This window comes from Sinocyclocheilus grahami, unplaced genomic scaffold, assembly GCF_001515645.1.
Source record: "Sinocyclocheilus grahami isolate Dianchi unplaced genomic scaffold, SAMN03320097.WGS_v1.1 scaffold1410.1, whole genome shotgun sequence".
Classification (NCBI taxonomy): domain Eukaryota; kingdom Metazoa; phylum Chordata; class Actinopteri; order Cypriniformes; family Cyprinidae; genus Sinocyclocheilus; species Sinocyclocheilus grahami.
In genome coordinates, this window is record NW_015506589.1 from 76,179 (window position 1) to 89,136 (window position 12,958).

The 12,958-nt window shown below is 41.5% G+C and overlaps 1 protein-coding gene and 1 pseudogene across 1 annotated transcript in view; both read right to left on the minus strand.

Annotated features, from left to right (window-relative positions):
* LOC107570062 (tripartite motif-containing protein 16-like protein) overlaps positions 1-3,065 on the minus strand; it is a 4,155-nt pseudogene extending 1,090 nt beyond the window's left edge.
* A 316-nt stretch (positions 3,066-3,381) lies between these two features.
* LOC107570052 (E3 ubiquitin/ISG15 ligase TRIM25-like) overlaps positions 3,382-12,958 on the minus strand; it is a 19,652-nt gene continuing 10,075 nt past the window's right edge. Inside the window, exons 3-4 of the mRNA XM_016256245.1 lie at positions 4,960-4,996; positions 3,382-3,402 (exon numbers count right to left, since the gene is read on the minus strand). Of these exons, the coding sequence (XP_016111731.1) occupies positions 3,382-3,402; positions 4,960-4,996 (58 nt within the window). The remainder of the gene's footprint in view (positions 3,403-4,959; positions 4,997-12,958) is intronic.

Below are 12,958 nucleotides of genomic sequence, written 5' to 3' on the forward strand. Positions count from 1 at the left end.
TGATGCTCTTATATGACACTGATATATATACATCTCCACTCCACTGCAGCTCCCAGTAACAGTGTCCACTCACACTCTCTCTACACAACACCTGTGACCACTCATCAAATCTGTCTGGATGATCAAGATACTGGTGATCTGTGTAAGAGACAGTAATCACTCTGTTGCTCTCAGAAAGACGGAGGTGTTTATTCACTGTGTTCAGATCCAGAGTGAGCTTATGGGAATCTGATGGAGAAAAAACACATCAGAATCAGGAATTATGAATCTGTTTGAACTTTTCATGTAGCTGAACTCTTCATGTTCAGTGTATCATCAGTGTCTCAGTACAGATGAGCAGATATCCTGTGCAAATCATCATTTACATCATCAATTCAGAAACACTTCTTTCACCTTCTACAGGAAGAACATGAAGACACTCAGTGAGTTTTTCCTGCTCGTTTCTTACTGACTTACATTGTAGGAAGTCGTTCCTGGTTCTGGGAACAATGTTGGTGAATGTGACTGTGGAAATCAACAGACATGAACAGTGTGATTCTCATGATCCTGCATCCATTCCTAAGACATTTCTAATATAATGTTCTCCATGATATGAGATGATGATGGACTGGAGAGCAGATGCATCTCCAGGACTTTACCTCTGTCTGAGATCTTCTTGAGCTCCTCTTTGCAGAAATCCTCCAGTTTGTCTCTCAGCTGACGGACAGATTCTCTCAGCGCATCAGAAGAGACGAGAGAAATGAAGGGATCATCATTTACGTCTGTAGATTCAGGAGGTGCTGAGAGAGACTGGAAACTCTACAGAAAACAGAAATCAAAACTCATCAGCTCCACACTTCACCCAATAACCTGCAGGAACATCAGATTTGACTCGACTGATCTTTAGTAGCTCACCTCAATCCAGCACTTTCACAGCATCAGCTTTATTCTTCTCATATTCATTATATCACATTAGAGCTACAGATTCTAGTGTTTGCCACTTACACTATATGTGAACTTTCTAGGAAATAGTTTGAATGATAAAACATCTGCTAAGAACATAAATGTCCATCTAACAGCTCAAGCACATCAATAGAGTCTCACTGTAGGGTTGAGTAGATTTGCTCAGGAAAAGCAGCTCAAAGGCTACGATTAGATTGACCATTATTTATAACTTTAGAGACACTGAAACTTCACAAGGACCCTTAAGACACGTTCAGGTTTGGTTTGGTTTCAATACACTGAAGCATTGCTAATATACAGCCTGACTTCATGTTTGGGGCCTTCATGGTCAAATTGATCCATGCGTTACAGGCCAATAAAGATTTTATTGGGTTTGAGGATCATCTGATTCAATTTTTGATGAATGTTACTCAGAATCGGTATTATCATGTTCACTGGTTTCACCGTGATTTAATAAATAAGAAGCAAAAATAAGGTCAAAAGCTGAAATGTTAGTGAAGTTTTGGCGCTAGTGGTGTTTGACAGCTAAATATTTCTTCAGAAGAAAGAGCTGAGAGAAATGATTCCTAAGAGATTTCCAGAGCTGAAAGCCATTTGTAAGCGGTGTCTCTTTCAAAAGAACATGATGAGATGAGAGTCTGACTGATGATTATATAATAATGAAATGTTTCAATGAAATGTTTCTCTGTGAGTCTCCTGTCACAGCAGGATCTGCTCAAGTCCTCTATGATCCTGTTCTTCTAGATCTGTGTTACCTGCAGGAACTGGATGTGATCCTGTGTGTGTGAAAGCTGCTCCAGCTCAGCGTCTCTCCTCCTCAGATCATTGATCTCCTGCTCTAGTCGCTCCAGTTGTCCTTCAGCTCGACTCACTGCAGTCTTCTCCTGATCTCTGATCAGCCGTATCAGCTCAGAGCAGCGTCTCTCAATGGAGCGGATGAGCTCAGTAAAGATCCTCTCACTGTCCTCCACTGCTGTCTGTGCAGAGCGCTGTTAGGACACACAGTGATTCAGGCTTCAGTGAGTCTGAACTGAGACTGAGACAAACTTCTCTTCTTCTCCAGACTCACCTTATGAGACTCCACAGCCTCTCTCAGCTGCTGAAGATCTTTCTCTCTCTGCTGGATTCTCTGCTGGAGCGTCTTCTGCGTCTCCTTCAGCTGCTTCTGCAGGACAAACAGATAATAATGAATGTAAGTGTAAGTATTATAAAAGTTAATCCGAAACAGCTTCAGACGGACAGTGTTTCTGCTGTGTTGTATTTTGAGTGATGAAAGTATATATTTTGTCAAAGAACAGATGAATGGTTCACTCCATCATTTTATGTTTAATCAAAGCCTATTTAGTGAAAGTTTGTGTTCATGAAGTTTTCTGGTGCATTTCAGCCAACAGTGAAACTGCTGTTCATTTCTGCTGCTGTGTGACGTGTGAATGCTGTAAGCTGTTAATATAGGGCATATTAAACTATTGAGAACAATTTTGAGTGTCAGCAATATTTAATCAGTGTTTAGTTTTAAATACCTGTTTCTCTGTCGTCTGTTCTGCAGCTGATACAGTGTCGTGGTTTTTATGTTCAATAATCGTACACAGCATGCATATATATTTCTGGTCAGTGCGACAGAAAACCTCAAGGAGCTTCTCATGTTTCTGGCAGATCATCTCCTGCAGTTGTCCAGTAGCATCAGTCACTTTGTGTCTCTTTCCTCTAAACCAACTCTCATGTTGTTCGAAGTGATTCTGACAGTAAGCGTTCAGGCACATCAGACAGTACTTGGCGGCTTTGTATTTTATTCCAGTACAGACATCACACTGCACATCTCCAGCTCCAGCGTGACAGTCAGCAGGACGTTTCCTCTTCTTCAGTTTCTCTGTCACTTCAGCCAGCATGCGGTTTCTAGATAAAACAGGTCTTGGACTGAAGGCCTGTCTGCACTGAGGGCAGCTGTAGACTCTCATCTGATCCTCCTGATCCCAGCAGTCTGTAATACAGTTCTCACAGTAACTGTGTCCACACTGGATGGTCACTGGATCCTTCAGGAGATCCAGACACACTGGACATGTGAACTCATCCTGAGAAAATCTGGCTTCTGCCATTTTACTGAATGAATACAGACACGAACACACAACAGCTCAACCACACTTTCACTTTCTCTTTCTCTGAACTGATTCCGGTTTCCTGGTTCTGTGTTTGAGTGACGTGTGTAAAACTGGCATGCCTGCGAGTCTGTAAAGCGAGTTTAGCTTCGACACACTTGACTCTTATTAAAGTAAACAGTGATATGGATAGTGATATATAAGCCAAGTATGATAACACATACTTGTAATTTGTCCTCTGAATTTAACCCATCCAAGTGCACACAGACAGCAGTGAGTAGTGAAAACACACACACACACACACACACACATATATTAATTAATTAATTCAACTTTATTTCCAGACTCAAGGTCCATTAGCAAAACACTAAAACAATACAAAACAGTACGAAACACATTAAAAAAGACAATTCTACCAATGTTTTCTCATAAGTGACTGGTATCACACCAGAGTAAGCCTATAATTTGACAATAACTATTATAATATAATTATAATAGCTTCCTGTGAAACATCCAACCGATAAATAAATTTATGCATCAAATTTCTCATTAAAGCCAGAAAGGATTGAACTCTTGCCTTACAGAATAGATCAGCTGCACTGCTCCACCTTGGTTTCTTCAGCAGAACCCTAATACAGTCATTGTAAGCAACCTGAAGCTCACATAGGCTCTCTTTTTTAAACTTAACCCACAAAAGGAGCAGTACAAAAAAATTTACAATATGCACAAAATAGGTTTATCTTTACCTGATCCGAACACGTATAAAATATTCTCACCATCATATTTGCTTGAGTATATAGCATACAACACTTCCTTTACATGTCATCATCATCACTCATTTAATAATTAATGATATGACCCAAATATTTTGTTTTAGTGCACACATTTAATACTGGCTCTGACAGTTAATTAGGGAAATTAAGATCTTTATCTTCTTTTGTTCTGAATATCATAGCAGCAATCTTTTATGTATTATATTGCACATCATATCTAATCCAATAATCAGAACAAATATTTAGCAGCTGTTGAAAACCAACACTACTTTGGGAAAAAACAACTAAATCATCAGCATACATAAAAAGATTGATCATATTATTAAGAAGCATACATCCAGTCTTACATTCACTTAATTCTTAATATAATTCATTCATATAAACTTTAAAAAGGGCTGGTGAAAGTAGACTCCATTACTTACTCATTACTTATTAATTAATTTGATTATAAACATCTAAAGATTATTATTATAAAAGGAAAAAGTCAATGTAGGAGCCATTTTAGTGCAATTTTATATGTGTCCATTGGGTGTTGCTCTGGCATGCTATATTAGGGCAATAGGGCAATTGGTTAATGGGACAGGTGTGTATTGGTAGTAGGGAAGCACAGTTTTTGACCGTTCAGGATCTTTCTTCGTGTTGACCATTGTTATTGGATTATGTGTTGACAAGATTTGGACTTGATATTTTTACTCTGTGAACTAGTCGATTGACGCCACAGGAAGCTAACTGGAAGCAATGGTTATTCATTGGAACACAATAAAGACACTGTTTGCATCTTACCTCTGTTTTGCATGTGTCCAACATGGACAAGAGCGTCCTATTAAATCGCTGAAAACCTGACCGTTCCCCTGCAGGTGGTAGGGTGTTGTTCTGGAGCCTTTAATACCACTATACTGCTGGAGTTGTGCGAACAACTGGTTGTCAAACTCCTTCCCCTGGTCATGGTGCAATCAATCAATCAATGCATACACTTGAGCAAAGCGAGTAAAATGGTCCATAATGACCAAGATATATTCATACCCGCCTTTGTATTTCTCCAGATCAAGAAAGTCAACTGAAACCAGTTCAAAGGGGTGTGTTGTTTCAATATTGGTGAGTGGTGCTCTGTTTGGCTTGTTGGGGCGTTTTGTATTGAGACAGCGACATACTCGTAAGACATGATGTTTGATGTCCCTCTGCGTCTCCCTGTCCCTCTCCTTCGGATGAGATGTTAAACCGAGGTCCTGACTCTCTGTGGTCATTAAAAATCCCAGGATGTCCTTCGAAAAAGAGTAGGGGTGTAACCCCGGCATCCTGGCCAAATTTGCCCATTGGCCTCTGACCGTCATGGCCTCCTAACCATCCCCATATCCCCATATTCATCACTCTGTCTCCTCTCCACCAATAAGCTGGTGTGTGGTGGGCGTTCTGGCACAATATGGCTGCCGTCGCATCATCCAGGTGAATGCTGCACACTGGTGGTGGTTGAGGAGATTCCCCCTTCTATGTAAAGCAATTTGAGTGCCCAGAAAGGCGCTATATAAATGTAAGGAATTAAATTATATGTGGCCAGGAAAATCTGTCTCGCATGAGGTGGAGCATCCTCTCTACACCGAGGTGACCCATATTTTTGTGCAACTCTTTAAAGGCCAAGCCATGGAACTTCTTGGGCAGCACCAGCTGTGATAAGGTTGCTGTTTTCCTGTGAAGTACCCCATGCTCATCCAGGAACAACCTTTTTCTCTCCCGCATCAGTACTGCCCGGCCATCATGACCAGTTCAATCTCTGTCTCTAAGTCATTGGTTTGTTCTTATGCAGTTCAACACAGGGCTGATCACTGGATCCTGTTCCTGGGCATCCCTCAGCACTCCTCTGCCGAAGTTCAACCGGTTATCCTCTTCTTCACCTAGTGCTGTCTCGATGGTCACCGGACACATCCACAGAGTGTGTTCTTTTGACTGAATACTGAGAGCTTTGGTCACACAGCTGATAACATCCGGACTCACTTCCACCAAACACTTCTGCATATATTCCTCCATCCCCAGTGGCATGCATGACAAACCATCTGCATCAGTGTTGGTTTTCCCTGGACGATACTTAATCATGAAAATAAAATCAGCCAGCTCTGCAACCCAGCGATGTGTAGTGGCATTTAGTTTGGCTGTTGTGAGCACATATGTTAAAGGGTTGTTGTCGGTGTAGACGACAAAAAAAAGAAGTATAGTAGAGGTAATCTCTGAAGCGTTCACATATTGCCCACTTCATGGCCAAGAAACCCAGCTTTCCTGAATGCAGATGATAGTTTCTTTCTGTGGCAGTTAGAGTTCTGGATGCGTAAGCAATTACCCGGAGCTTGCCTTCCTGTCTTTGATATAACACTGATCCCAGTCCTTCTTGGGATACATCGCAGTGAAGGATGAATGGCTCTTCAAACTTTGGGTAACCCAAAACAGGACGTAGTGTAGGAAGATCAGTCAACTGGCAGAGCACCTCCTGGTGCTCTGACATGCACCCTTTTCCAGGCTCAGAAGGTCGTAGAGCGGGTATAAATCCCAACAACTTCCGAAGGTCCCCAACCGTTGCTGGTTTGCACTTTCGCAAGGCCTGAACAGGTGCTAGGTCTGTAGGGTCCATTGTATGTCCATCTTTGGACACAAGCTTTCCCAGGTACCTTACATAATTCTTAAAGACTTCACATTTTCTTGCCGTCAGCTTAATTCCATGTTGTTGGTAGCGCTGCAAGATTTTCCGCAAGTCTCTAAGGTGGTCTTCAAAGGTTTTGCTGTGAACTAGAGTGCCATCCAAATATGACTGGCATATCTCATCTCTCAGCCCTATTAGACATTCCTCCATGCAGTGTTGGAACTCTGCTGGTGCTGAAGACAGGCCAAAGGGAATGCGGACCCATTCATAGAGCACCCAAGGTGTAATAAAAGCTGTCAATGGTCGGCTATTTCCTCCAAAAATCCTTGGTGGTAAGCTTTCCCTTGGTCTAAGATGGAAAACCAAGCACTTCCACTGAGACTGTCCAGCATGTCTTGAATGCGGGGAATTGGATGGTGGTCTGGGATAGATTTCTGGTTCAGTTCGCGATAGTCACAGCACAATCGCTGACTCCCATCTTTCTTCTGCACGCATACAATGGGTGATGAATATACAGACCTTCATTTTGTAATCCAGCCACGGTTCAAGAGATCTTCTAGGTATTCTTTGACTTCCTTATGAAGTGGTTTTGGTACCGACATGTACAGTATGTTCGCCTCATTGGTGTTGTGTCTTTCAGTCTGATTTTCAACTCCAGCAATGGGATACAACCAACGTCTTCATCATTTCTGGAGAAAGCAGCACGTTCCTCCCTCAGCAACTTCCTTACCTCATCCTGCTGTTGAGGCAAGAAATGACTCACAAGAACAGGTGGATCCCATCGGTCTGCATTGGGCTGCACCATGTACTATGAAATCACTTCTTTTGTCATTTTAGCTTTCTCGACTCCCGGCGTTTCCTCCCTGTGACTCATTACATCTTCAAAATCCACAGGTTTTGCAGCAGCAGGGTAGACCACTTTTACACTCTGTACATGGCCTAACACTGTGCGTGGTTGAAGTGCAATATCATGACATGTGTCATTACTTACTGGGATGAAGACTTTTGATCGGGTACCCTTCTGGAGCTTGACCACATTCTCAGTGACTGTCAGTCCCTCAGGCCAGTCAGGACTCTCAACTGAAACAAACAGCATTTCCTGGTTACATGTCAGAGGAATGGTATGCACTGAACACTTAACTACCTTTATCTCACCAGGTAGAATTTTTGTTCTTTGTGTGCTCCCTTTCACGGTTCCCTCTCTAAAGTTTGAGTCACCCTGTTGGACCAATCACATAAGCCCCTCTGCCCTCTTGCAATCTACTGAGAAGGCTGCAGTCAATGTTTTAAAAATAGCTTGAGTTGGTTGTTCTTTCTCCTCGTGTAGAAGATGTTCAATAACATTATATCCAATGATTGGCTCTTCTGCCACAATAGATGTTTTTGCTACCAGCAATGGCACAAGAAACTCTGTGCTGGATACGCCAGAGGGCTCAAGCTGGAACTTTACTTCAATTCATCCGCTGAAAGGGATGTCTGTCTGTTTTACAGCCTTTCCAGTCAATGTGCCTGGTCCCAGTATCTCCTCTGTGTCTTACTTTTGTATGAGGTAGATATTCTTTGCACCACTTTTCATTGATCAGGCAGACCTGTGAGCCTGTATCCCATAATACTTGTGTTGGGACACCATCCAGGAAGCAATTGACAGTACATTTCTTTCCTATCAGGTTCAGCAGTTGAGCTTTCCACTTAGGTGGGCTGCATAGATGGACCCCTCCGGCCGTCTGCACTTGCAGAGAGCTGCTGTATATTTTCTTGCCGTACAAGGTGACTTATGTTGTTGCAGAGCAGCTCACTGGTGTTACCACACAACCCACATTGTCTCTGGCTCTGGGTGTGAAGTGCTGTTGAATCCACTGCCATCACTTGATCCACATTCACTGTATGCTGTGGTGCCCTACAGCCTTTAGAAAAATGTCCCGGCTGATCACATTTAAAACAGTGATTACATTGCTCACTGATGCTGTCACGAATTCGGTTCATGGACTTCCGTTTATTCACCACCAGATGTCACCCATTGTCTTGACATGACTTGCATTTTTTTTTGGAAGGTGGGTGGCCATGATGGAAGGATGGTTGTGATTCACGGATGCTGTTTTTGATTTCTGTTATCTCCTCTTTCAACTGTTTGACATGTTCAAACAATTCAGCCTCACGTTTGGATGTGTAGCTCTGGACCCTCTGTTCTTTCCCTCTAGCTGTGGCACCCTCTGTGAGTTTTTGTCCATCTGCTGCTTCTCCCAGTCTTTGTAGTACCTGTACATCGGCCTGGAGCTCATTTACTTTAGTCACTTTTGCATAGGTATTTTTCTTTTGTTTCTGTAGTCTCTCATTTTCAATACCAGCAGCCTCATTCAATTTCTCAATGAGCTCTTCATCTGTAATGGACTGATTTTACAGATCAGCTTTCAACTGGAATTTTATGTGATTGCTTGTGAGTCCAGTATTGACAGATTGCAAGAACTTCTTTTGGATGAGCTCAGCACTGTACTGTTCCTCAGCCTCTCCATCTCTGGAAGCGATTAGTAGCTTCTCTTTCAGTTCTATGGCTCTGAACAAGAAGTTTTGGGGTGATTCATGGCTGTCTTGTGTGATGTTCACCAGCTTGTGATACAAATCTGTGGGACTATCCTCTTTAAAATGGCCCTTAAGGATGGTTTTTAATTAAAGATGGGTCAGATGACATTTAATTTCCAGCATATCCCGGAGGTTAAGACCTGGACTGATGGCCCTCACAGCCGGCCTCACAATGGCCTTTCTGCACTCCACTTTCAATCTTATGCATTCAATTTGTGTAAGCAGATCTTACTGACCTCTCTCTCCTATTTGTCCCAAATTTTGAAATTACTCCTGTTGGTCACCTCTGGCACTCATGATGGCTGTGGCTGAGCCTCCATGGATATAGCTGGAAATGCTCTGTTCTCTTTTATGCGCACTTGATCACTCAGCCTCATAATTTTGCTCGCTAACGCTTTTGTAAAGTTCTGGAAACTAAGCTGGAGGTCTGCATATTATTTTTTCAACTTTTCCAGCTCATCTTCATTCCCTCCTTACGCTCCTCATTGCCTCACGAGCACCCTGGCCTTTCATTTCTATAATCCATTCCACCACACTGACAACGAAATGACGTGCTGCTTCCTCCTTTTCTTTTTAAATTACATCATCAATCTCATTAATTCGATGTCTCCTGGAACTTTTGCAAACACAGCTAATTCCATAAGTTGATCAAGCGTCAGATGAGGTAAGTCTGCGCCGAGTCGATCTTGTAACTGCCGAAGATTCATTTTAGCTTCTGCGTTCCTCTCTCACTCATGCGCTTGCTGCAGCAGCCGCTCCGTTTATGCCTCTCTGTTGCTCGCATTGCTGTTCACATTCCTTGAAAACTCCTAAGTTGGCTCGCCAATTTTTTTTTACACACCAAGTCTACACATGTGTTTTTATGAAGAAATAAGGTCAGTTTTATTTCAAGAACACTTGCAACATAGAGTTACACTCCGGGGGAACAACATCAACAACACATGCTTATCCACCCATCTCTCGATTACTCTTACCTCATTTTTTTAATCTCGCGATTCTACACATCTGTCTTCTACAAATGTTGTATGCCAAGCTTTAGCTTAAAAGTCACAGACAGACTTTATACAAATACATACTATTGTGTAGATAGAGCATGAAAAAACAGAACATTAAATATAAATCACAAGATAACTGTGTAATTATTTAAATACACTGAAATTAAATTCAATAATATTTGAGATTAACTAAATTTGTGTAACCCCTGAGTCCTACCCACACCCGCTCCGAGCGGGACTCGAAACTGGGATACCAGCATGGGAGGTGTGCACATTTTACATTCAGGATGACAGTTCATCTCTTTGGAGCCGTGTCTTCTCCAAGCTGTGCTTATTACGCCTTGAGACAGACAGCAAAAGATAACCAGGAAGATTTTCCATCATAAGTAATTGAAACCATCAATAATAACTTCTACATAGATGATTGCTTGAAGAGCGTCTCTTCTGAGGAAGTGATCTCTATGGTTAAAAATCTCGCGGCGCTTTGCTGTACTGGCAATCAAGGTTGACATCATGCTGAAGAAAGAGTTGCAACTTTCATTGGAAGATTCAGTCTTTTGGACTGACAGCACGACTGTTATTAACTAAATCAGGAATTATGTCAAATTATTTCATACATTTGTCGCTATTAGAGTGTCTTACATTAGAGACGCTTCATAACCTCAACAGTGGAGATATGTTCATACTAAAGAAAATCCAGCAGACGATGTATCTTGTGGACTAGTTTAGCTCTAAAAGTACATTCCTTGAGCAGTAAGCGATGGATTGATGGTCCTAGCTTTCTCTGGGAACCGAGCAATACACTGTTCCCTGTAAGTGAACTGATTTTGACATGATGACCCAGAGGTTAAAGGGGAATTGAAAGTAAATGCTGTTGTCTTGCAGAGTGGACAGAATGCCACAAGTCGACTCGCACTACGTACGCACTACTCGCACACGACTCATGACGGAGATGCGCACAAAACGTGTGTATTGCGTTTCCTGTGTATTGTGGTGCTGAGTGGTTCGTGATTGTAGCTCCGTGTAGCTTTGCTTTTCTGTTGAATCTCTATCTCACTATCACTCTCTGTTGTCTAAAGTGATCAAATATAACTTAATTACCACCATATTTCTGATATTATCTATCAAACTAATCTGATTAATTTGATTGTTCACTTTTTTTCTAAAACAGCGAGTGCAGCGCATTAGCATTCGTTACCGGTTAGCTTGTCATTCGTGTTTCCATTCACATCTATTGCTGTTTTCTTTTTTCTCTCACTCTGTTTTTTCATGAGTTCATCAAACAACAGTGGTAAGTCAGAATCATTCTTCAATCACGGTGAGTAATGACTTCTTCTCCTGCTATTGTTGTTTGCACCGCTTGCCACATGTATAGTTTAGCTCTCTCTGTTGGCGACGAGGGATTCACATGTGATAAATGCAGGGAAATAGTTAGGCTGACAGAGAAGATTTCAGAATTAGAGACACGCATCCAAACTTTAATTGAGGATAGTAAGAATGTGAGGGCTCTAGATACGGCTTTGGATGCGACTAGCTCAGGGAGTCCTGTACATTGTTCGGTTCCGGTAACAGAGCCTCCTCAGCAGGGCGACTGGGTGACTGTGAGGCGACATAGTCGCGGGTCAAAAAAACGCTCTTCTGTTCTGATCAAAACATCAAACAGGTTCTCCCCTCTCAGTGACGCACCCACTGAGAAACCTGATCAAAGTGCTCTAGTTTATGGCGATTCTATTGTAGCACCTGACATCTTGGCAAATTTAAAAGTGCTGGCTAATGCTAAACGTAAATTCAGTAAGATTGTTATTCATCATAATGATGTTCGACTTCTCCAGTCAGAGATCACTAAAAATAACATTAAAGAGGTGTGTGAACTTGCAAGTCCATCTGCTAGCCGCCTCACGTCAAATAAATCAGTTAATTCTCAGCACATAGTGACTCTTTCACCTAGATATCACACTATAGAGACTGTGTCTGTTCCCTGAACTAGAAAATACAAAAACGTCCAAACCAATTTAAGAGTAGCAATTTAATTGATGTTCAACAAATAAAAAACAGATGTAATACAGATAAACAAATGATAAAGCTTGGCTTATTGAATATTAGATCCCTTTCTACGAAAGCACTTTTTGTAAATGATATGATCACTGATCATAACCTAGATGTACTCTGTTTGACAGAAACCTGGCTAAAACCTGATGATTAAATTTTTTTAAACGAGTCTTCCCCCCAAGATTACTGTTATAAACATGAGCCATGTCCAAAAGGTAAAGGGAGAGGAGTTGCTACAATTTATAACAAAATTTTCAATATTTCTCAGAGGGTGGGCTTCAAGTATAACTCGTTTGAAGTAATGGTGCTTCGTATAACATTATCCAGAGAAACAAGTGTTAATGATAAATCCCCTGCGATGTTTGTACTGGCTACTGTATACAGGCCACCATACAGACTTTATTAAAGAATGTGCTGATTTTATATCCAAGTTAGTGCTGGCTGCAGATCAAGTTTTAATTGTTGGTGATTTTAATATGTTGATAATGAAAAAGATGCATTGGGATCAGCATTCATAAGCATTCTGATCTCTATTGGGGTTAGACAACACGTCTCAGGACCTACTCATTGTCAAAATCATACTCTAGATTTAATACTGTCACATGGAATTGATGTTGATGGTGTTGAAATTATGCAGCCAAGCGATGATATCTCAGATCATTATCTAGTCTTGTGCAAACTTCATATAGCTAAAACTGTAAATTCTACTCCTTGTTACAAGTATGCTAGAACCATCACTTCTACCACAAAAGACTGCTTTGTAAGTAATCTTCCTGATGTATCTCAATTCCTTAGCATATCCAATACCTCAGAACATCTTGATAATGTAACAGAAACTATGGACTCTCTCTTTTCTAGCATTTTAGATACGGTTGCTCCTTTACGCTTAAGGAAAATGAAGGA